The 22,967-nt window shown below is 58.2% G+C and overlaps 2 protein-coding genes across 3 annotated transcripts; one reads left to right on the forward strand and one right to left on the reverse strand.

Annotated features, from left to right (window-relative positions):
* The first annotated feature begins 682 nt into the window (after positions 1-682).
* Positions 683-8,183, forward strand: FAM110D (family with sequence similarity 110 member D). Of its 2 annotated transcripts, none has more exons than XM_037882021.2 (2): positions 683-774; positions 6,160-8,183. In XM_037882021.2, exon 2 carries the CDS (start codon positions 6,476-6,478, stop codon positions 7,529-7,531), a length of 1,056 nt encoding a protein of 351 aa, XP_037737949.1. In that variant the 5' UTR covers positions 683-774; positions 6,160-6,475; the 3' UTR covers positions 7,532-8,183. The 2 variants fall into 2 exon arrangements, with proteins under 2 accessions (XP_037737949.1, XP_037737950.1); XM_037882022.2 differs by lacking the exon at positions 683-774 and adding an exon at positions 1,627-1,735.
* Positions 8,184-14,614: 6,431 nt separating this feature from the next.
* On the reverse strand, positions 14,615-21,589 carry C19H1orf232 (chromosome 19 C1orf232 homolog). Its single transcript, XM_037881866.2, has 4 exons — positions 21,503-21,589; positions 18,255-18,341; positions 16,333-16,430; positions 14,615-14,917 (listed from the first exon to the last, which is right to left on the reverse strand). The coding sequence occupies exons 1-4, from the start codon at positions 21,587-21,589 to the stop codon at positions 14,617-14,619; spliced, it is 573 nt and encodes a 190-aa protein (XP_037737794.2). The 3' UTR covers positions 14,615-14,616.
* Between the last annotated feature and the right edge of the window lie 1,378 nt (positions 21,590-22,967).

Genomic DNA, 22,967 nt, shown 5'->3' on the forward strand with positions numbered 1-22,967 from the left:
TGCAGAAAAAGGGAATGTGGGCATGAACCTAGGAGAGGGAGGGAAGGTGTTACTGCACTAGGAGCAGGAGGGCAAGGGTTAATACTGGGTGGGGTCAGGAAAGAAGGGGTTAATTCTGGGTGTGAGCGGGAAAGAGTTAATGCACTGGGTGTGTGGAGGGAAGGGGTTAATGCTGGGTGTGAGCAGGATGGCAGGGGTTAATACACTGAGCTGGAGAGAAGGGGTTAATGCAAGCTGAGGGCAGGTAGGCAGGGGTTAATGTGGGCGGGCAGGGGATAATGCAGGCGGGCAGGAAGGGGTTAATGCAGGCTGGGGGGTGGGCAGGGGTTAATGCACTGGGTCTGAGCTGGAGAGAAGGGGTTAATGTAGGCTGGTGGCGGGCGGGAAGGGGTTAATGCAGGCTGGGGGCAGGCAGGGATTAATGCAGGCTCGGGGTGGGCGAGCAGGGGGTTAATGAGGGCAGGCAGGGGTTAATGCAGGCTGGGGGTGGGAGGGAAGAGGTTAATGCAGGCTGGTGGCGGGCGGGCAGGGGTTAATGCAGGCTGGCGGCGGGTGGGTGGGAAGGGGTTAGTGCACTGGGTCTGAGCTGGAGAGAAGGGGTTAATGCAGGCTGGGGGCGGGCGGGCAGGGGTTAATGCACAGGGAGGGGATGGCTCTCCCCTGACCCTGTATATCCCGTAGCCGCTGCAGGCCCTGGCTGAGCTCAGTTCCCTGGGAGCTCTTGGCAGGGCAGGACCAGCTGGCGCTTGACTGGAGATGCCTTAGCCGGGCTTGGTGAGTTCACCCTCTGTGTTGAGGCACCACTTGCCTGGAGCCCCCCACCCTGCCCTGCCTTACAGCCGCGCTGCTCAGCTCAGCAGAATTTCTGCTGCAAGGCTGGGGTGGTCCCAGGGGGTAGCAAGCAGGGCAATTTCTTGGGGCCCCGTGCCACGGGGGGGGGCCATGAAGCTAAGTCGCTCAGGCTTCGGCTTTAGCCCCTCATGGCGGGGCTCGGGCTTTGGCTTTCTGCCCTGGGCTCCAGTCAGTCTAACACCGGCCCTGGGAGGTAGTAATGGGGGCATGCGTGGCAGTGCCAGGCTCTGTGGGCAGGGCGTAGTGTCTTGTCCCTTGGGGCAGGCCATGCCCTGCTGTGGGCTCCTCTGGAGCCCTGTTTGCTCTGTGCAGCCCTGGTGAGCGGGTGCTACCTTCGGGCGTCCGGCTCGGGGCCCGAGGGAGGCTGGAGACCTGGGCTGGTTGCTTTTGGGAACTGAGGTCTGGCTGCCCTGTGTTTAAGCGCGGGCTCTGCAGGGCACGGGCCAGGGAGGCGGGTGAGTGTCTGCCCTGGAACTGCTTATTTATAGCACTACATTTAGGAGGCAGAAGGTCAGCTCTTTGGGCTTTTTATAGCAGGGTTTTTTTGTTTTTGTTTTTTTCTCCTTGCATCCTAGTGGCCCTGGGATAACACAGGATGGGATCTAAGCTCCCAAATGGAGAAACTTTGGTCTAGCTTCAGTGCTGTGTTAGGATCCACAGGGGAACGCCCCCAGGGGGAGCCTTCCTGCAGCCTTTGCAATCAACCTCTCCTGGGTGAGCAGGGCAGGGGGTGATCTTTCGAGATGCATGTTTTTCCCCCCCTGTGAGCTCCAGGGCTGGAGCCAGGTGTCTGGCAACAAGGGGCAACGAGGCATCTCATGCGTTGGCTGCTGCTGTCCCAACTCACGTGGCATGGGTGTCTTGGTACGGCACCTCGCCCATGGTGAGTCTTTTGTCTCGGGGCTGGATCTTCAATCGGGGCCAGGTTTTCAAGTGCTCAGCTCCTGTTTATGGCCAGTTTTTCGAGGGCATTCAGTCATCAACCAAGCTGAGCTCCGCTGAAAATCTGGCCTTTGGTGTCCTGGCCATATTCTCACTCGGGAACTCTCTCTCTGCCCTGGCAGTTTCACCTGTGCATCATTCTTCTCCTTTTCCTACACCAGCCGTTGCTATAGTGTGGCGGTGGGCTGCTCAAGACCTGCTGCATTCCACCCCATAGGTGGGTGCAGTGATCCTTACCTGGCTTTACATACAGGACTGTTGTGTGGCTTAATTCATGGGTGTGAAATGCTTTCAGGTTCCCCACAAGGTGCTGTACCCAAGCAGAGTGGTGGTGGTGTGGTAGGAACAATCACATTTTGACTCAGAAACTCCACAGCAGACCTAGCTGGAGTATACTGGGGAGAGCTGGCAGAAAACTTTTCTGGCAAAATATGGAGGTGCGCTGAAATAAAATTTCCCTGTGAAAAAAACTGTTTGTCTTGTGATAGCATGTGAGAGGCTCAGTCAGTGCACCAGGACCCATTGTGGAGGCGCTGTACAAACCTAGGACAAAGAGACAGTCCCTGCCCCCAAAAGCTGGTCTGTAAGACCAGAGACGACAGATGGATGTAGGCAGACAGGGCGGCACAAGGGAACCAAAAATGTTGATTTTTTTATTACGTTTTTTTAATTGGGAAAACGCAAAAGGAAATGGCTTGAACGAGTGTTTCACTCTGATGGAACACATTTCCTCTCCCAATTTCTCAGCTTACCAACTTTTTGCTTCATGAAAATTCTCACCGTTTTGACTTTTCCTCCTCCTTTGGGATGAAAGCAAATGTGGAAAGAGGGATTTCCTGCAGGCTGGAAATTCCATTTCCCCAGTGGCTCTAATAACAGCTTGGGAGCTGGCCTGTTTGCTCCCCCGCTGACTTGATCTCTGCCCTGAGAGCTGGAGTTGAAATTCCTGCACTCAGGACTGATCAAGGCAGTGAGCCTTTTCCATCAGAAATGCCCCTTGGGAAGGCGGCAGGGAATTTGTGCCTTTATATCATGCAACCCCTCTTTGCATGACCGAACTGGGTAAGCCAGACCCTGGGCAGCCTCTCCCTGGGTGGCATGAAGTCTCCGTGTGAAAGTCTTCCTGATCTCCAGCGTGTGGGATCTTTACCATGACCGTGCAGGTCAGAAGTGTGTGGTGGGATTAAAGGGCAGGAAAGGCAGAAGGAAGTGGGGCTCAGCTGGTGGAGGGTTTGGGTGCTGGATTCAGCATCTCAGTGGGTGCCGATCCCTTCCTTCCTAACACCACAGTATCAAACTCCAGCTGTTGCCTCTTTCTCAGTCCCGACTCTTGCTTCTCGTCTCAGAAGTCTCGGTTGGTTCAGCTCCAGGGCGATCTGGCTCTGCCATAGACTTCCTGTGGGATCTCGGGCAACTTGCTTAACTGCTTCATGCCTCAGTTTCCCCACTTGTAAAATGGGAATGAGATGGATGTGCCTCCGGGGGATGTTGAAAAGCTTATTTTTGTTCTTGTTTGTCATGTGCTTGGAGATCCTCAGCTGAGAAGGGCTAAGTGTTCATGAGACAAGTTAGCTGGGGGGGTGTCCTGAGTGTTCCCTGGCAGGCTGGAGGGGAATTTGGGGGGGAGGGAACGCAGCTCAGAGTGTGGATGGGCTTTTCTCCAGCAATGGGCAGAGAATGGTGACTGCCTGGGGCAAGCAGGCTGGTTAACCATTAGCTTCCGATCAGTCACTTCAGCACCATTTGTGTCTCTTCTGTTAAAGGAAACCATCTGCCTGGGCCATTTACAGCTTCTGCATCTGACTCCAGGCCCCCTGCACTAGCTGCTGTCAACTTCAGCACCAGATTTACTGCCCTGGTCCCACCCTGGCCCCTCTTTAGCCAGCCCCTTAGGCTCAGACCTTGCTTTGTCCTAGTCCTTCCCTGGATGGATGGTCAGTCGGGAGGTGAATAAGAGCCATTATGCCCAGTGGGCTAATAATGGCTCTCTGGTGGTCACGATGCCAGCAGTGACCTCTGGCTGCTCATTTAGGGGCTCCTATGAATTAGGAATTAGTCATGGAGCAAAGCCAGGGGGGATTTTGCCCTTTCTAAGCCTTGTTTGTTGGAGGCTTATTCGCTGTGAATGAGAGGTGGTTGGGATCTGAGCCTGCAAAGTTTAATGGTTCGGGGATTGGCCCACCTATTCCAGGAGAAGGTTCTTTGGTTGCCGAGGATAAAGGGTCCCAGAACCAGACAGGTGCTTGTTTATATGACAGTAGCACACGGAGGCTTTGCACGCATACCTAGTCAGAGCCAATCCCTGCCCCAAAGAGCTGACCATCTAAATAGATGAGCCAGATGGGGAAACTGAGTCACAGAGACAAAGGGGTAAGTGACATGCCCAAAGTTGCCCAGCAGGTGAGAGCTGGGAGTAGAACCCATGTCTCCTGACTCCTCGTCCAGTGCTCTAGCCGCTGGGCCATGCTGCCTGCTGGGGGGCTCTAGCCCTCGACAACCACTATGGAGTCAGTGTGTCAGCTGGCTGAGACTTGGACGGATTAAAAAAAGCCTTTTTCTTGTTTTCCTTTCTGAAAAGGGAAACCCAGAAGGGAGCCCGTCCCAACCCGGGGCCGCTCAGACGCTGTGATTATTCTGAGCCACGCGGAAGGCGAGTGGAGCCAGAAACGCCCTTGTGGCTTTTCCACCTCCTGCCGTCTGGTTCCTCCCCTCCCAGCTGCTCCAACCTGGCTCCTCCCTTGCTCCCCGAAGGTAGCACTGGCCGTGCTGGGGGCTGCCGGGAAGCGTGGCACTTGATGGCCGGATTGTCTTTGTTCTGCTACCGTTGGGCACATAAAGATAAGGCTGCGGGCTCCGGTATTTTTTCCTGTTTAAGTTGCTCTTGGAAGCTCTGCAATAACCCAGGCTGTTCAGTGCTTTCCTTTTCCTGCGGTGATTATTCCCACCTAGGAGCCTGTTGCTGTCTAGAAAAAGGCCCCGTCTTCTGTCCCCTCCCAGGCTCTCTGCTGTGCATCTGAGCTAGCCAGTCCGGCTGTTGTGCCAATGGGCCGTGTGCCCTCCTTGGCTCCTCCTCGGCGTGAAGCACGGTGGCATCCCAGCAGAGCTCAGCCTGCGATTTCTCCTTTTCCAGCATCCTGGCAGCTATGATGCTTCAGAGGAGCTGGGGCTGCCCCGGCGGGGAGAGGGGGAAGTCGCACCCATCGGAAAAATCGCCGGGCCCCTCAACAGCCCGACCCAGGCCGCTCTGAACCGCACGCCGCGTCTAGAGGTGGCATCAAAACCCTCCCTGAAACCGCAGTCCCGGCGGGCTGCCCCATCCCACCAAAGTGCCCCCCTCCGTCTCGTCAGTGTCTCGTTTGCTAAGCGGCCTTCTGCGGTAGTTTGGTTTCCTCCTGGCACCTTGAACGCAGCCATGGGGGTGGGTGGTTCACAGGGGCATCTAGCCTGGACCCTTTACTGGACAAGAAAATCAAGCTCCTTCCCCGCTCTCGTCAGCTCCGTGTTGCCCCTTCGCCAATGCATTCTCCTCCTCTTCCTCTCCTCCATTCCCCTACCCCCATCGTCTTGGGCTCTGGACTCTCTGGGTGCCCATCTCTGCCATGGTGAGGGGGGGAGGCTCCAACCAGAACCCTTGTCTACCCCCAACATGGGGGGTGGGGGGCAAGTCCCATTTTGTGGGGGAGGTGGGGCCTGAACAGACTCCTCCCCGTGGGGCTCTTATCTTCCTCTCCCTCCTGAATCCTTGATCGATCTCCCACAGAGCAGGCAGCAGCTCTGGGCTGTCCCGTCCCCTGCTGCCATATCCAGGCTCTCTCTGGCTGCGGGGCCTCGTCCGAAGGGTCTTGCTTTGCTCCATCTCTGGCTGGTGCAGCTGAGTTGGACGCGCCGCTGCCCGCTGGGGAGAAGACTGTGCTGGGTACAGGCTCCTCCTGACTGCATCCTCCGCAGCCATGGAAAGCAGCTGGGCAGCAGGCAGAGTGGAGCTGGGGGGGGGCTGCAGCCTGGGTGCCATATTATACTGGTGGGGAGCGGGGCACCTCTCTGTGCCCATACTGTGGTGTTGCGCTGGGGAGGAGGAGATGGCATATATATGTGTGTGAATGACCCAGCTGGAGGGCGGCTTCCCCTTGAGATGATGGTTCCTGCTCAAAATGGTCCTTCTCCTGGGGGAAGCTTGGGTGCTACATTATCCGCGTCCCCATTCTCCGCACAAACTGGAGACTTCAGAACTTCTCCTGTGGTGGGACCAGGTCCTTCCCCATCTTGGGGATGGACGGCAGCTGCCCGTTACCCATGCAGGGCCCTTCGCCGGTGGTGGCGGTGACAACTTTCCTGTTACTAACCACTTCCCTCCTCTCCTTCCAGGGGCTGAGTGCACCTTCACCACGGCCACCGAGGACTGGCCCCTGCGGTGGGGCAAAGAGCAGAGAGCTGGTTTCCGGGGCTCCCTGTGGACGAGGAAGCTGGTGCCAGAGAGCCCCTCTTGCAGTCCCGTCTGGATACAGGCTCCAGCTTCTGGGTGAAGAGCCACGTCTGTGTCCTGTGGCCCACGTGAGGGGCTGGCCTTAGAACAGTGTGGATTTGGGGTTCAGGGCTTTTGCGCTATGGTTCCCCTGAGGGGCCCCCCATTGCAGGTCGCCAGGCCCTGTCCCTGAGAGCCGAGGTGCCAGAGCACGAGACCATGAGGCCTGTGTCTCCTGCAAGCAGCGCATCCCCCCTGGGGCTGCTGAACCGGGGCCCGGAGTATCTCCGCAGGCAGATGGAGGTGGGGAGCGGGGGCCGCACCCCGAGTGCCGTGGAAAGGCTGGAAGCCGACAAAGCCAAGTATGTCAAAACCCAGCAAGTGATCAACAGCCGGCAGGAGCCGGTGCTGCGTAGCTGCCCCCCGCGGCCTTCCCCTCGCAGCAGGAGGCGCCTGACTCTCCACCAGTGTCACGAGATCTGTCAGAGCTCAGAGCTGGGCCGAGAGAGCCCCAAGCAGAACGGCCCCAGGAAGCTGCTGCCTTCCCCCCAGTCCCCCGTGGCGCGCAGGGGCAGCAGCAAACGCCTGCTGAGGCCCGACTCGCTCATCATTTACCGGCAGAAACGGGACTGCACGGCCGTCAACAAGGAGAATGCCAAGGGCTCCGGCCTGGTCAGGCGGCTCTTCCAGGGGCCTCTGAGAGACAAACTGCCCGGCTCCCCCTCCTCCAGGGGCCTGGACGATGGGCAGCAGGGGCCGGAGAGAGACGAGACCCCCATGGTGTGGGTGCCAGTGGAGAAGGAGGCTGCTAGAACGCAGAGCCCAGGGGACGGCATCTTCAGCCCGAACGCGAGCCCCGTGGGGCAGCCTCCACACGGCACCCAGACGCACCTGCCCAGCCCCCAGTCGGGGCCAGGCCCGAAGGAGGCCAAGAGGGAGCTGGGCCGAGGCTGCTCCCTGCCCCTCTCCGAGAAGGAGAGGTTTTTCAACTACTGCGGCTTGGACCGGGACCTGGTGGAGGTGCTGGGCAGGGAGAGGTTCGGTCCTGCTGGCTGGGACGCGGCCTCCTCCTTGCTCCTGGGGAGCGCGGGCTCGGCCGGCTCGGAGCTCAGCGGGCCGGCCCATTCCAGCGGCTGCGAAGCGGGGCCCGAGGCGGAGGAGCCGGGCGCGCGGCTCTGCTCGACCGTCTCCATTATCGAGCGCAACGCCCGGGTGATCAAGTGGCTCTACGGCTGCCAGCGAGCCTGGACCACGGCCAGGGAGTCCACGGTCTGAGGGAAGGGCCCTGGCCGGCCTAGAGAGACCCCGTCCCGTCTCAAAGGCTGGGGGCAGGCGATCTCCACTCCAGCTCAGGGCCCACACCTGCCAGTCCGGCCTCCAGCGAAGGCCATGGCAACCGCCCCCGGCTTGCTCTCAGCGTGGGCAGGAGGCGGCCTGGGGCATGAACCAGGCAGATCGTTTGGCTCCTGGGTGAAACAGACGCTGCGGGGGGAGATGCCCTGAGCTGGCTCCTCCCTCCTGGTCTGCTCCTGCCTTGTATGTGCAACTACCCACAAGCACCTGTCTGCACTGGGGCTGCCAACTGGGGGACTGTAATGTAAATGTGGGGGGCCCCAGGTGCTTCCAGCACCGCATGGCCTAATCCTGCTGAGCGGGGGAGGGGGTGCAGGTGACATTCACCTCTGAGGGCCAGTGTGCTCAACAGAGACTTTCCTCTTTTGAATGATATTTTAAAAGGTGCCCGGGGGAGGCATTGTGCTGGGAGAGGGGGCTTGGAGCAGCTCCCCCTGGGCTGCCCCCCTGCTTCTGCTCCCCTCGGTTGAGTCTCACCCCCCTCGAGCGTTTGTAGCAATGGGACTGGAAGGGGGAGACAAACTGGCCCTTTAAGCCTTTCTCTGCTGCTACGCTCTCGGCCTGGCCCCTTCACTGATGCAGCCGGCCCTGCAGTAGATGAGGTCGTAAGGGCAGAAATGGACCCTCTGGCTGCGTGGTCTCCTCCCTCGCTGAGGGATCCGGGAATGGCCGGAGGCGCTGGCATGACGCTCGCAGGTTGGGGTGTGTTTAGGTGTGTGGCTGCACCATGAGAACAGGATCCAGCTGTAACTAACAGCAGTGTGGGCAGCCGTGGGACCTGGCTGTGCCAGTCCTGGGAGCCCCCGCCCCCAACGCTGCAAAATACCCCCCCCCCCCCCCATGAGAAATTTTCATTTTGGCTGGATCTGAAAAGTTGAATAAAGCTGGCTGTGTTTTAAATCCTGCCGTGTGTGATCTCTGCTCACCTGCGAGGGGCAAAGCCTGTGAGGATATGTCAGAGCTGCGTCCCGTCTGTGTTTCCCTGCGCCCCACCCCAGGCACTCCACATGGGAGCAGAGCAGCAGAGTGAACTGAGGAGGGCTCTGAGCCATTGCCTCTCCTCTTCCTGCTAGAGCCGAGCAGAGGGGTAGACAGAGGGGAGGCGACTGGATGGCAGTGGGGCGTGCTGGGATCATGGCCATGCTCAGGTGGGGTACAGGGCATCACCAGTTCTCCCACCCGTCTCCCAGCGGCAGAGTTCAACATCATTCTGGAGAATCTGCTTCTCTGTGGCTGGTGGGCCAGTTTCCTCCTGGGGGCTGCAGGAAGATGCCAGCAGGCTCTGCCCTCCTGAGGCCCCTTTCCCCCCCGCAACATCAGCTTTGCCTTCAGCAACTTCTGCTGGCCACCATCCCTAGCCTTGCTTCCCTGTCCCAGCCCCCCGCAGGGCGGAGCTGAGCTCCCAGGAGTAGAATGATCCTTCCCAGCCTGTGCAGATTCCAGCCTGACGGGAACCTGCCTGAGTGCGCTCTGAGGGATGATTTACTCCTCCTTTCAGGAGCCTCGATCACCCGCGTGACCTGTGCCCTCCTCCTCCAGGTGCAGGAGGGCTCTGGCACCCGCTATGCTCCAGAAGCTCTGCCGTGATTAATGGCTCCCTTTAATCTGCCGGGGAAGAGTCGTCAGGTTATCTTAGGGGAGTGCTGAACCAACCGACTCCTTTCATGGCCTCTGCTCCCCCCTCCCCACCTGGGCAGTGGCAGCTGCCTCTTGGGGTCACACCTTCTGCTTGACTTAAAACACAAACGGGGGTTCATGCCTCTAGGACTTTCCCAGCCAGCCCCACCGCTGGCTCTAGCAGAAAGGCCTGTAACCGGCCGGGAGGAATGACCAACGGGAGAGTGGTTCTCTCTGGTGGGCCATGGAAAGGGAGCTCCTTGGGTGTGGGAAGTTGAGGCAAGAGGACCCTTTAACCAAGCAGTCCTCAGAGTGGAAAGGGGTGGAGACCCAAGATGGAGCCTCTGCCTCTAGGATGGTGGGTTGAAAGGAGCCCCTCTTATGATTGACTGAAAACTGGAACAGTCCAAAGCCTGTTCAGTGTCTTGGGTTATGAGTTTGTTGGGCCTCAGTCCGGCTCATAGCAGCCATAACATTGCCAGAGTGGGAGGCCAAGCACTCAACAGCGCTGGCCATCCACGCTTCTGTCTTTGCACTGTGCTTCCTGAACAGCTTGGCCTGTGACCCACTGTACGGGAGTACTGCCAACTCCTCGGTCCACAGGGCTCTATGCCTGTGGCATTGGGGCATAGCAATGCCCCAAAGTCCTAGCAATTAATCTTTGTATTGCTTGAGCTGTCCTTTCTTACAGCCAGGTGCCTCTGTTGCCTGGCATGCACTGTTAGCAAATAACACCTGGATTTCAGTATCTCACTAGTGTAGGGGGCCCTCTGAAGAGCAGGGGGGCCCACTATCCACCTTAAAAACTGTCTGGGACAGTCCCTGTCTATTCGAACACCTGTCTGCTTTGTGTTTGGGAGCTGCCTGGCAGCCCTGAATCTGAGATCTTCGAGCTAGCCACCGATCGCCTTCAGAAAGTTACATCCTCGCTGCTGCAGCCGAGAGGAGCAGATGATGCTTCAAGTTAATCAGCTGGAACTGCTGAACTCTTGGGCTTGTACCTGGCGTTCTACACGTTTACACTTAGTAAGGCCTCCTGGAAGCTGGGCTAGGGAGGTCTGGCTGGGTGACCACAACTGTCCTTTCTGGCCTTACACTCTATGAATGAAAAGGAGGACTTGCGGCACCTTAGAGACTAACCAATTTATTTGAGCATAAGCTTTCGTGAGCTACAGCTCACTTCATCAGATGCACACTGTGGAAAGTGTAGAAGATCTTTTTATACACACAAAGCATGAAAAAATACCTCCCCCCACCCCACTCTCCTGCTAGTAATAGCTTATCTAAAGTGATCACTCTCCTTACAATGTGTATGATAATCAAGTTGGGCCATTTCCAGCACAAATCCAGGTTTTCTCTCCCCCCCCCCCCCCCAAACCCACTCTCCTGTTGGTAATAGCTTATCTAAAGTGACCACTTTAGTGGCTAAGTCATTATGCAAGGTAACCTATTTCCCCTTGTTTTTTTCCTACCCCCCAGCCCCCCAGACGTTCTTGTTAAACCCTGGATTTGTGCTGGAAATGGCCCACCTTGGTTATCATACACATTGTAAGGAGAGTGGTCACTTTAGATAAGCTATTACCAGCAGGAGAGTGGGGTGGGGGGAGGTATTTTTTCATGCTTTGTGTGTATAAAAAGATCTTCTACACTTTCCACAGTATGCATCCGATGAAGTAAACTGTAGCTCACGAAAGCTTATGCTCAAATAAATTGGTTAGTCTCTAAGGTGCCACAAGTCCTCCTTTTCTTTTTGCAAATACAGACGAACACGGCTGTTATTCTGAACTCTATGAATGAAAACTGAAGAAGTTTGATCAGTTCTTTTCTCATGCTGTAGACTTACTGACACCTAGTGGCTGCTCTGGGAACAACAACCGAGTCAGGATGACTTTTATTAAAGTTTACCCCGTTGATGTTCTTTCTCTTTCGCAGACTTGGGGGAGGAGGGAGGTTGGGGGAGGCTTTATATTGTTAACGAGAAATTAATGATTGAGGGGTAGGGCTGTAAAATTGGGCCAGGAGCTAAGGGCTAGGCTGCAGGCTTCATGTGGAATCTATCCCCATTGTGCTGGTGCCAGGAGTGGGAGTTGAGAGGCCAGGCGAGGGGCTGGCTGGGCCCGTGCTCTGTAAGTGGAGATGCGACAATACAGAGGGGGTGGAGGTGCTTTTGTAAAACCTCATTGGCCAGCTCCCATGCCAGGAGTTTGGGTGGGATCCCATATCCTCTGAACCTGAAATTGCAGGGGTGGGGCACTATTGGGATAGAGGATTCCCACCATATCCCAGGACTAGCAAGAAGGTTAACAAGGCACCATGCTACATTAAAGCCGCTCCTGGTCCAGCCCTCAGAGATCCCAGCTCCTGCCTGGTCTTTATCCCTTTTTTTATGCATAGGCAAAAAGTGAGAAGAATGAAGGCCAGAGAGGCTCTGATGGGCGAGGTGGCTTCCCTGAGCATATGATCTTCCTCATGTGCTCTGTAAGCCTTGCTCTTTGTGTAGAAAGAAATACCTGCATCTCAGGGTCAGATGCAGATAGAGGCGCTGCAGGGGGTGCAAGTGGGGGTCATGTCCCCTCCCCCAATTTCTGCCAGGTTTTATATACCCTGTCCTGAACCCCGCTGCATACCACCAAAACCTTTACATTATGTGTCCCGTCCCCGCCTCTGCTGTCAACAGTTATGAATCATCTCTGGGTGCAGGGAAGGTGAACTCTTCCCCAGGAGGAGAAGGGCTTGGTTGGCCTGTGCACGATTGTAGAGATGGTTGAAAGGTTGTCATGCGGTCCATGCAGGAACTGAATCTGTCTTAAATTTCTCTTGATGGCCAACTCTCTGATGCCAGAGCAGAGACCGAGAGAACCCGGTGGGCGAGTGGCTCGCAGTCCATCGGCCCACTATGCTGGTCTCTCTCTTTCTTGGGTTCCCCCATTTGAAAGTAGCTCAGGAGAGGGGGCTGCATGGGCCTGGTGAGGGGAGAGGGAACCTGCCCCTCTAGGTTATCCGTTCTGAGCTGGGGGCAATGGACCTATCTCACTGCTAATCCCATCCGAGAGGGGTGGCTCAACACTGTCCTTAAACAGCCGCCATGGACTCCAAGGTTGTGTATCTACAGGCATTATGTAGGTCGTGCTCTGTGAATTACCTGGCCCTTGACATGGTGAACGTTCTCCCTCTGCCAGGCTCCCAGGTAAGTCACTCTCAGGTCGGCTCGGGGCCAGTTTCCGTTGGAGCTTTAGTGCATGCAGCAGCTTATCCCCCAGGGACTAAGCAGAGAATGCTAAACTCATCTCATTCGGACTCGGGGGGGTGGATCCTCAGTGGGTGTAAATAACCATAGTTCCATTGACATCTCTAGTGCTATGCCAATCTCCACAAGCTGAGGATCTGGCCCAGGTTGTCTGGTTTGCCAGGCTGTTTTTCCACTAGACTGCTCAGTAAAGCAAGGGGACGTTTGGCCCTGTTGCTAAATGCTCCCCCTGGGGCTCAGCTACTCTGCAACCATACTAAGTAAAAATGTGAAGACCTTTCTGGTTGCAAAGGGGTGACTGTCCTTTGCAGTGCAGCCCTGAGCTTGACGCTGAGCGCCGTAGAGATGACACAAAGAAATAATCCCAGGCCGAGCAATGGCCTCGGATTGTGGAAAAGGGGGTTGAGGGAAGGGATCTTTACTTCGTACACTTCTACATATGATAAAGATCAGCTGAAACTCACTGCAAATGACACCGTCAGTGTTAAACAGGCACAGCGGCAGGAAAACGCCTCACTCATGTGCACGCTGCAAATGCCCCAGCCAGTCAAACTGCAGCCCCCATCCATGTGCGATGGTGGGTCTGAGTCCCAGAAACAGAGTTTCATGCAGGGAAGCTTGGCTGCGTCGGTTCCCTGGGGCTGGGCGATCCAGGCCTTACAAGGATCTGTGGATCAGTAATTGACAAGCTTCAGGGCAGCACCATGAACACCTAATTCCAGAACTCCTCCTGCTGGAGGGTGAATTCTTGGCACTCCTTAGCCAAACACTAACCCAGAGGTGCGAAGAACCTGCTCCTTCTTATCCAGGCTTTGGCCAAAGAAAGTGTAACCAGGGCAGCCAGGCTTTCAGACACAAGTTAGGAAGGAAGCCACCACGGCCAAGATCTTTAAAGCGCCTAGTGATCTTTGGTTCTTCATTTTCAGGGTATCCAAATGGAGCCACCTTTAAAGAGGGTCTGGCTTTTCTGAGGTGGGTGCTCTGCTCTTTCAACAAACTGGGCCCCCTTAAGGTCTCCCAGGCTCGGCACCCACAGTCTCTGGTCACTTCTGAAAGCCTTGGTTTGCCAGGTATGGGAAATCCCAGTACGCAGAACTGCAGCTCCTCAGGCTATGGGCTTCCACCACTCCAGCTATGCAAGGATCACAGAGCGCTCTAGGTACATTAATTGCTCAGTCCGTGGGGCAGGATCAGCCCAGTCACCTCACGCCATGCCTGGGAGGTAGCAGATAGGCTCTTGCTCAGATTTCAGATATTGTGCAAAGAGATTACGGGACTTGCCCACAGTCACTCAATTCAAGTCAATAGCAGAGCAGGGACAAGAACCTGGCAACCCAGGTCCCTGCTCTAACCGCTAGGCTGCGAGCAGGCTGTACAGTACGGGCAGGGAATGCTTAGCCCTGGGAAAGGCGTTACACACTGGAGTGGTCCCAGAATCTCTCCCCGACAGTGCAAACGGTACAGAACACAAGGGGGGAGCTCAGTGGAGACCTCGCTCTGACAAGTGCTTCCCAGCAGTGGGGACCTCATCCATACCCTGCAAAGAGGCCAGAGCTGCACCAGGGTGATCCACGGGGGGTGTTTTCAGCTGTTTCAATGCTTTACCTACTTGAGTCTCCTGGGCCTGAGGGGTGCTGGCTGGACCTCCCCTGTGTCCCCAAGATGCTACCCCGAGCCCTGCACTCCCAACCCAAGTGCCGCTGTTGGCCCGAGGCGAGGCGAGCAAGGCTCCAGGGCAGGCGAACCCTGCAGGTCCCTCCTTCAGCCTCAGAGTGCTGGCTTCCCCGTGCCCAGCCACGTGCGCAGGCCCAGAGGGCGTCACTGTGAGCAAAGCCCATGGAGACCAAGGTCCCCCGGTGAGCCACAGAACTTGGAGATGTGAGACGCTCTAGTCTCTCCACCCCAGGGCAGGCTGGCATCCCCAGAGGGAGAGGGTGTCAGACACTGAACAGTCCAGCCCCTTAGCTCACAGGGACAGACGCTGGGGCGGAGGGGGTGGGAGGCTGCAGCCACGCTGTGGGTGTTCCAGGCTGACGGCGCTGCTGGGGGGTCCTTTGCAGTGACTGGAAGGGTTACAGTGCTGGGTGTTCTCCTCCTGAGTGAGGGGCCCTGTGCTGAGGCTGATGGGAAAGGTCCTTCCGCTCTAGTTACTCTTGGGGGCATTTTTATTCCTTATCTCAGCCAGTTTGCTGACCAGGAAGCCCCACTTGAAGGCGCCCTCTTCTGGCTCCCGGAGGTCGCTGCCGTTGTTAGAATAGGAGGCCTTCTCTCCGGGGGGCTCCCCGGGCGCCCCGCTGAACTCGGCCGCTGGCTCGCTGATCTCCGGCTGGGCCGTCTTCTTGTCCAGCGCAGAGGCCTGCTGCCACTTGGCGGCAAAGACATCCCAGAACCCTGAAGTCGTCTTCTCTGCAGAGGGCGACTCTGCTGGCTTTGGTGCCAGGGGGCTGGAAGCAAGAGAGGGGGAGATTAGGGGGTGGGGAGCATCTGAGCATAAAGATCCCGACACACACAGGAGAGACGGGAAGGGGGAGAGCGTCAAGGAAAGAAAGAGAAGGAGATGAGCAGCAAGAGGGTGTCGGGCAGTATTGCAGCATACAGGGAAGAGACTGAGCCTGTGTAGGAAAAGCACGGGCAGACAAAATGATCCCCAGGGAGGGGCAGAGACAGGATGCTGAGTCCTGGTGTCTGGCAGGCTGCTAGAGTGCAAGCGAGAGAGGCTGATTCGCACAGACGTGACTGTAGTTTAATGAGAATCCCTGAGCCACAGGCTTCCCCTCAGCAGATGTTATTGAACCAGCCTTGTTGAGAAGGGCGTGGCTTCTCATAAGGCGGGCGGGGGGGTACCCAAACCCTAGCCCCCGTTCCCAGGCGCAGGGCCAGAACACAGGCACCAGCCCGGGTCTGGATTTTATAGACACAGCGGAAGCGATGTGGGCGCTGGGGTGAACAAGCTGGCTGCAGGGCTCAAGGATCGCCGTGCACACAGGACTGGGGGATGCTCTGAACGGGGGGCTTTGAACTCTCCTGGCTCGGGAGGATCTGCACGTTGTGCCCCAGGGTGTGGGACAGGGAACTTCTTATTGCAAAGCTGCCGGCTCTTGGGGCTGAGCCAAGGCTGCCCCGGCGGGAGGCTGGAACAGTCTCCACACAGGCAAAGGAGCCCATGGGAACTGGGTAACTTTTCTACAGTGTGACTGAGGCACCTGGTGGATCTCCAGCGCATTTCTTCTCTCTCCTCCTACGCTGGCTCCGGGGCCAGGAAATGCCTCTCAATCTAAACACTTTGCATCCAGCACTGGAACCACGGGGACAGATTTCCACATGGACGTGACCAGGACAAGACAGCAGGGTGTGGTTCTCTTGCCTTCACCTGCGGCCATCTGAGTGGCCCGTGCATCATGTCCTCTGGCTAGTAGCGGCAGGAGCGGGAAGATAGCCGAGGGCGCTGTTGTTGGACACAGTTTCGGGTTCAGACTCAGCCATGGGGTAAGCAGGTGTAGCTCTCGCTGATCTCAATGGGAGTGGGGTCCACATACAGCAGGGCTGAATTTAGTCATAAGCCCTCTCTGGAATCCAGGTCAATGACAACAGGGTTACTGGACTTGAGAGGACCCCTCGCCTGGCTGAGAGCTCAGGTGTGCAGGGCCGTACACTCATCCTTGCTCTGGGGGGGCGAAATCCAGATACGCTTGTACCTCGCTGCCTGAAGTCTCACCCCAAGCCACCCCTCGTCCTAGTCCTCAGGCCTGTGGCAGACCCTCAGCCCTACCATAAGCTGGGCCATGACTAGCTGGGCACTGCCTAGAAGGACGGGATCCCGACGGGGACGCTACGATGCAGACGCGAGCGTCAGTCTTACTGGTCAGCGCAGGGCTCGGGGGTCAGCAGCTTGTGCTCATCCTCCCTATTGAACAGAGACGACATGGTCCTCCAGCCTCTGGCGCCAGCCCCCTGGACCTGCAGAGCAGAGGGAGGGAACCACTGGTCAATGAAGCTGCCCGGGTCCAGGCAGGAGTGGTGCTAGTGTGGTTCGGCCGAGCTCACATGGGCCCCTGGGAATGTCAACGGGCTCCAGAGCTTTGCTCCATGGGACTGACGCAGCAGGAATTTATTTCCTCTGCCTCCTCCTCCACCACACACAGACTAGCCTCACGGACGCACCCCACAAAGCGTCACCCTCCTCCTCTGTCACCCTCAGCATTATCCCCCCTCCCCCCAAAAGAGCAGTGCCTGTCTCCATGCCAGCCACTCGTCCCAGCTTAGGCGATTCAGAAGAGGGGTCTCTGCCCCGCTCAGCCCTTGCATGCCCACTGCCCCCTTGTTTTCCATGCCCCCCTTTGAGTGACCTCACTGGCCGTTGTGCGGGTGAGGAGTGGGTGAGGAACAGCTGGCAGAGACCCCTGGAGCCCAGAGGAGAGGGGGCGTTTGCCCTTTGTCTTTGTTAGCCTGGGTGTAGGCTCTTTGGAGCAGGAACCAGCCTTCTGGTCTGTATTTGTACAGCACCTGGCGCCAGGGGGCCCGGGTGCAGGACTGGGCCACCTCGGTACTATAAGGACAGCACAGACATTATGACAGCAAATGACCAGGTTCCACGCTCACACTGCCTGTCCCCCACGACACTCAACCACCCCCGCCACCTGTTTATGGGCATCTGCCACCCACTGCAGCAAGAAGGCCTTTTGGTGCCGCGTGAGGTCTCGGCCCACGGGGAGTTCTGCTCATCAGGGTGGTAAAGGGGCGAAGGTTTGACCAGCTCGAGCAGGGCTGGCTGGAGACTGATCAGAGCCAGTGTGGCTGGGTCAGGGAGGGGAAGGCTGACTCTGGAGGGAAGATGCAGCCAGAGTAATGGGTGTCTGGATACAGCTGGGCACCCAGGGCCACACCACCGCACCTAATTTCTAGGGTGCTCGGTGCTCTGTGAGCACCTAAGGCTCTGATCCGACAGTAGACTGGGGGAAGCAGCGCCCATGCCAGGATGTGATCAGGGCCTCCAGCAGACAGGCACAATGCCCCTGAGGGGGATGTGGGCAACCAAGTGACTTTTTTCCCCTCTTGCGGTTGCAGATCTGCAGTCCCTTTCCGTTATCTGCGGCCTCTTTGCCTTAGGCCGGGCTCTGCACTGTACTGGTGCTTTGCTGTCTACCTTTGGAGGGGGTCTGTTTCTTTAAGGACACGTGGAAGAAAGACCAGGCTACGGTCAAATCAAACGCACCTGTCTCTGCTAATTCACATTCATTAAAGAAACCTGCGGCCGGGTGAGGCCTGGTATTAGGGCCAGGGGGCTTGCGGCCTCCTTATAATAGCCTGGTTTGATTCCCTTGCTCTCCCTCAACACATTATTGTGCACTAAATCCCGCATCTGGCTTTCCCCTCGGAGCACTGATACAGTAGGGTTGCCACCCCTCTAGGATTGGCCGGGAATCTCCCGGAATCGGCATCGATCTCCCGGTGGCTGCTGAAAGCCATTCAGGAGATTTTAATGGGATATTTTAAGAAAATGACATTACGTCAAGTTGGGGGGCCAAAAAAAATCTCCCAGAATAGCTTCAGTCAGAGTTGGCAACCCTAAGATGCGGTGGCACCGAGTGGGGGTGACAGAAAGCCAGGCGAATCTCCAGGGTAGATTGGAACCCGCAGAAACTCCTGAAAACAATCCCAGTGAGCAGAAAATCCCCCCGGCCGGTTCGGCTGGGGTGTGGTGACTGGTGCCAGAGGTATGGTGCTAAGAGAGAGACGGCAGCTCTGGGACGCAGGTGGGTCGCCTAAGATGGGAGGCCTTACCCTTCGTGCCAGCTGGGAGATGGGGTTCGATCCCTCCTCCATCAGAACTGGGGCATCTGTGGTTTCCACCAGCTCGGGGTTATCCCTCTGAAACAAACTCACAGTATCAGCCATGGGGCAGCAGCGTGTGGAGAGGAGGGCCATGTGAACAGCTGCAGGGGCAGCACCTGGAAAGACCGGCTGGCTCTGTCCCTGGGTGAGTGGAGTTAGCAATGGGATTTCTCACCCCCTTGACTCCCCTCACCCCATTCACTTTTTTCTCCTCCTCCTCTAGCTGCTGCCTCTGGTCTTGGTCTGGTCCATGCACTAACTATTCCCCGTGCAAGGAGCTTCCACCAGACTTCCTCAGTCGTTTGGCCCTGGTCCTAGCGGAGTCCCTTGTCCTTGTGTTTGACCCAGGCTCGGTGTTGTGGCATCTCCTGTCTATTCCCTACTGAACAGAAGGTCCCTTCTGCGCTCCCCTTCTCCAACGAATCAGGTCAAGCCCTCAAACCAGGGTGGGATTAAAGAATTTGGGGGCCCTGCACACTATGAAAATGTGGGCTCCCCACCTGCCTTCACCTAGACAGTTCAGTTAGCTAGATACTAGCTGTGGGCGAACGAGGCAGCTGCCTAGGGCTGCAGGGTCTGTCTAGGGGGTGCTGGGCCAAACCTGAGTGCGTGGCTCTTGATCCTCCCCCACTTCTACCATAACCAATTTTTTGCCCAGTGGTTGGGGGCCTGCCTGAGATGGGGGCCTCATGCAAGTGCACTGAGTTCACATTGGCTAATCTGGGCCTGCTTCAAACTTATGTGACTAGATGGGAAGCGGAGAGTCTCATGTTATCACCTGACTCCAGGAGCTGGGGCTTTAAGGAAAACACCAAAATTTACACGATTGGGCCACAGTGAAGATAAAGTGACCAGGCGAGGTCTCTCCATGCCCCATCTGCCATGCTACAAGAATCTTCTCTGCTCCGAGCTCAGTGACCCCTAGAAACGGGTTTCCCTCATTTCATAGCACCGACCAGCTCTGGAGTTGTACCCACCCCTTCACTCCAATCCCTCCACCCCGACTGGTCCTTCTCCCTGCCCTGTAACAAGCAGTGCTGAGTTCACGGGGCCGGGGCTGGGTTTGTATTTCTCTGCGCTGAAGGGCGCGAACCCCATCGCTCTTGCCCCACCCCAAGACTCTCCAAATTGCTCGGATCTGATTTTTCTTTCTGACTGGATGATTTGTCAGCGCCCAGAACACAGATCCCTGCCAAAAACCGGGGCAGGGCGAGCAAGCCAAGGAGAGCGGCTGAAGCGGCTGGCGGATGCCGGGGCACGAACACGGGGCACCAGAGAGTGACTGGTTGCCACAGCAGCAGCAGGGGGAGGAACAGCACAAGGAGAAGCAGCAGCAGGTAGCCTGGTGGCCACAGCACTAGGGGCCCCGGGGGCAGTTGTCCTGCCAGAGACTAGACGTGGCAGCAGCAGTGGCCGTGCTCTGCACTGTGCCTCTCTGAGTCTGGGAATCGATGAATAAACCCCAACGTGGCGTGGGGGAGGCTTGTGCCAAAGGGATAGAGGGGGCGGAGCTGGGACTGGGCGGGGATCCCGGGGGCGCAGGGTACCAGAGTGGGTGGAGACAGGGGCTGGGCACGGATCCTGGGGGCTCAGGGTACCAAAGTGGGTGGAGCTGGGGGCTGGGTGGGGATCCCAGGGGCTCAGGGTACCAGAGTGGGTGGAGCCGGGGGCTGGGCACGGATCCTGGGGGCTCAGGGTACCAAAGTGGGTGGAGCCAGGGGCTGGGCACGGATCCTGGGGGCTCAGGGTACCAAAGTGGGTGGAGACGGGGGCTGGGCGGAGATCGTGGGGGCTCAGGGTACCAGAGTGGATGGAGCCGGGGGCTGGGTGGGGATCCCGGGGGCGCAGGGTACCAGAGTGGGTGGAGCCAGGGGCTGGGCGGGGATCCCGAGGGCTCAGGGTACCAGAGTGGGTGGAGCCGGGGGCTGGGTGGGCATCCCAGGGGCTCAGGGTACCAGAGTGGGTGGAGCTGGGGGCTGGGTGGGGATCCCAGGGGCTCAGGGTACCAGAGTGGGTGGAGCCGGGGGCTGGGTGGGGATCCCGGGGGCGCAGGGTACCAGAGTGGGTGGAGCTGGGGGCTGGGTGGGGATCCCAGGGGCTCAGGGTACCAGAGTGGGTGGAGACAGGGGCTAGGCGGGGATCCTGGAGGCTCAGGGTACCAAAGTGGGTGGAGACGGGGGCTGGGCGGAGATCCTGGGGGCTAAGGGTACCAGAGTGGGTGGAGCCGGGGGCTGGGCGGAGATCCCGGGGGCGCAGGGTACCAGAGTGGGTGGAGCCAGGGGCTAGCGGGGATCCAGGGCGCAGGGTACCAGAGTGGATGGAGACGGGGGCTGGGTGGGGATCCCGGGGGTGCAGGGTACCAGAGTGGGTGGAGCCGGGGGCTGGGTGGGGATCCCGGGGGCGCAGGGTACCAGAGTGGGTGGAGACGGGGGCTGGGCGGGGATCCCGAGGGCTCAGGGTACCAGAGTGGGTGGAGCCGGGGGCTGGGTGGGGATCCTGGGGGAGCAGGGTACCAGAGTGGGTGGAGCCGGGGGCTGGTTGGGGATCCCGAGGGCTCAGGGTACCAGAGTGGGTGGAGCCGGGGGCTGGGTGGGGATCCCGGGGGCGCAGGGTACCAGGGTGGGTAGAGACGGGGGCTGGGCGGGGATCCTGGGGGCTCAGGGTACCAGAGTGGGTGGAGACGGGGGCTGGGCAGGGATCCCGAGGGCGCAGGGTACCAGAGTGGGTGGAGACGGGGGCTGGGCGGAGATCCTGGGGGCTCAGGGTACCAGAGCGTGAAGCCAGGGGCTGGGCAGGGTTCCCGAGGGCTCAGGGTACCAGAGTGGGTGGAGCCGGGGGCTGGGTGGGGATCCCGGGGGCGCAGGGTACCAGAGTGGATGGAGATGGGGGCTGGGCGGGGATCCCGGGGGCGCAGGGTACCAGAGTGGGTGGAGACGGGGGCTGTGTGGAGATCCCGGGGGTGCAGGGTACCAGAGTGGGTGGAGCCGGGGGCTGGGCGGGGATCCCGGGGGCGCAGGGTACCAGAGTGGGTGGAGCCGGGGGCTGGGTGGGGATCCCGGGGGCGCAGGGTACCAGAGCATGAAGCCAGGGGCTGGGCAGGGACCCTGGGGGTGCAGGGAAGTAAAGCTGGGAACCCCTGGTGCGTGCCCCCGTGGGCAGCGATAGAGACCCGAGGCCCCTGCCAGGGCCGTCCCTACCTCATCCTGGAACTCCCCCTCCTGCCCCTCGCTGCCCAGACTCTGCAGCACTTTGGACTTGTAGACTTTCCAGAATCCCTGAGTCATGGTGGCGGCCGGGACGTTGGCCCTGAGTCCCAGGGCAGCCGCGCTCCTACCGCCGGTAGCAGGAGAGGCCCAGACAAGCAGGCTCCTTGTGGCTTAGGTGGTGCTGTCTGCCTGGTGCCTGGCAGCCTTTGGCTCAGCTCCTGTGCCCCGCGTGCCTAGGGCTGGGGTGGGGTGCCATTGCACAGCTACACCCAGCTGCTCCAAGGGCTCTGCGGGGAATCGGGGACTTGACGGGATGCTGGAGAACGCTGCAAACTCGCACCTGGTACGGGCGGGTGCCTGCTGGGATCTGGTGTCTTCATTAAAATTGCAGGGGCCGCCTATGTTCAGACCACAAAGAGGAACTCGATCCGGGTCTGACCCAGAATGCCAGTGGGCTCCTAGACATAGGGCCGGTGGGCCTGCGGGGAGTTCTATCCGCCTGATCCTGGAGGGGCTGTTCCCTGTCCTTCAGCTCCCCCCATATCTTGCCTCCAGGAAAAGATTCTCTCTAGCCCCTCATCCATCCCCTCTGTCTTGTTCCCAAAGGGGGCTCTCTCCTGGGCCACAGCTACCTTCTCCACCCCACTCCCTGAGTCTGTGCCTGGCCAGACAGCATCTATGTCCCTTTGCAACAAAGGTCTGTCTCCTGCCTACTCTCTGTTACCCTGCCCCTGTAGAGTCTTCCAGCTCCCAGGGTGAGGTCCTTGCATGGCCCCCACCCCCTCCCGGGTCCTGCAGACAGTCTCATCCCAGCTTGGCTGAGCTCTTGCGTTACACTTCATTGTTTGTGGCCTGTAACAGATCCCCTCTGAGAAGGGGCGCCTGGAACACAGTATCTCAGCAACCAGCTGAAAATAGTGTCCGGAAGCTAAATTATTCCTTAGGAGTCGCCAGCCCTGCAAACCCATCTCTTCTCATTCACGTATTTAATTTCCGTTCAGGGACTGAAAGCTTTTTGGAGCTGGGTCTATGCAAATTGCAAACAAGGGAGGAGAACTTGAAGCTGGAGTAGAAACAGGGCAGCTAGCTACAGTCTACGAGGAAGGGGCTTCTTGCCTGCCACATATGAGATGAACGGACATGGAGGCAAATGGCCACTGGTGTTCTGGAGTGGCAAGACCCTGATGTCTGGTACGGGGGTGTCTTTTGTTTTGCCACCCTACCTGAGCCGCACTGTGTTAATGACAAGAGGCCTGTCTGCCATTGCTACGTGGCTGTATGTATTATTGATTCCTAAGCAGAGAGGTAATGTGATCACAGGTGGCTAGCTGACTGACGGCTGCTTCTTTGTTGTGGATTGACAGGTGTATCCAACATGCACAACTCCATGTTTGCTGCCCTTCATGCCATTAAGACACCCATCTACAGTGGAGTTTAGTCATGCTGAGAACCCCCC

Source organism: Chelonia mydas, chromosome 19, assembly GCF_015237465.2.
Source record: "Chelonia mydas isolate rCheMyd1 chromosome 19, rCheMyd1.pri.v2, whole genome shotgun sequence".
In the NCBI taxonomy this organism is placed as follows: Eukaryota; Metazoa; Chordata; order Testudines; family Cheloniidae; genus Chelonia; species Chelonia mydas.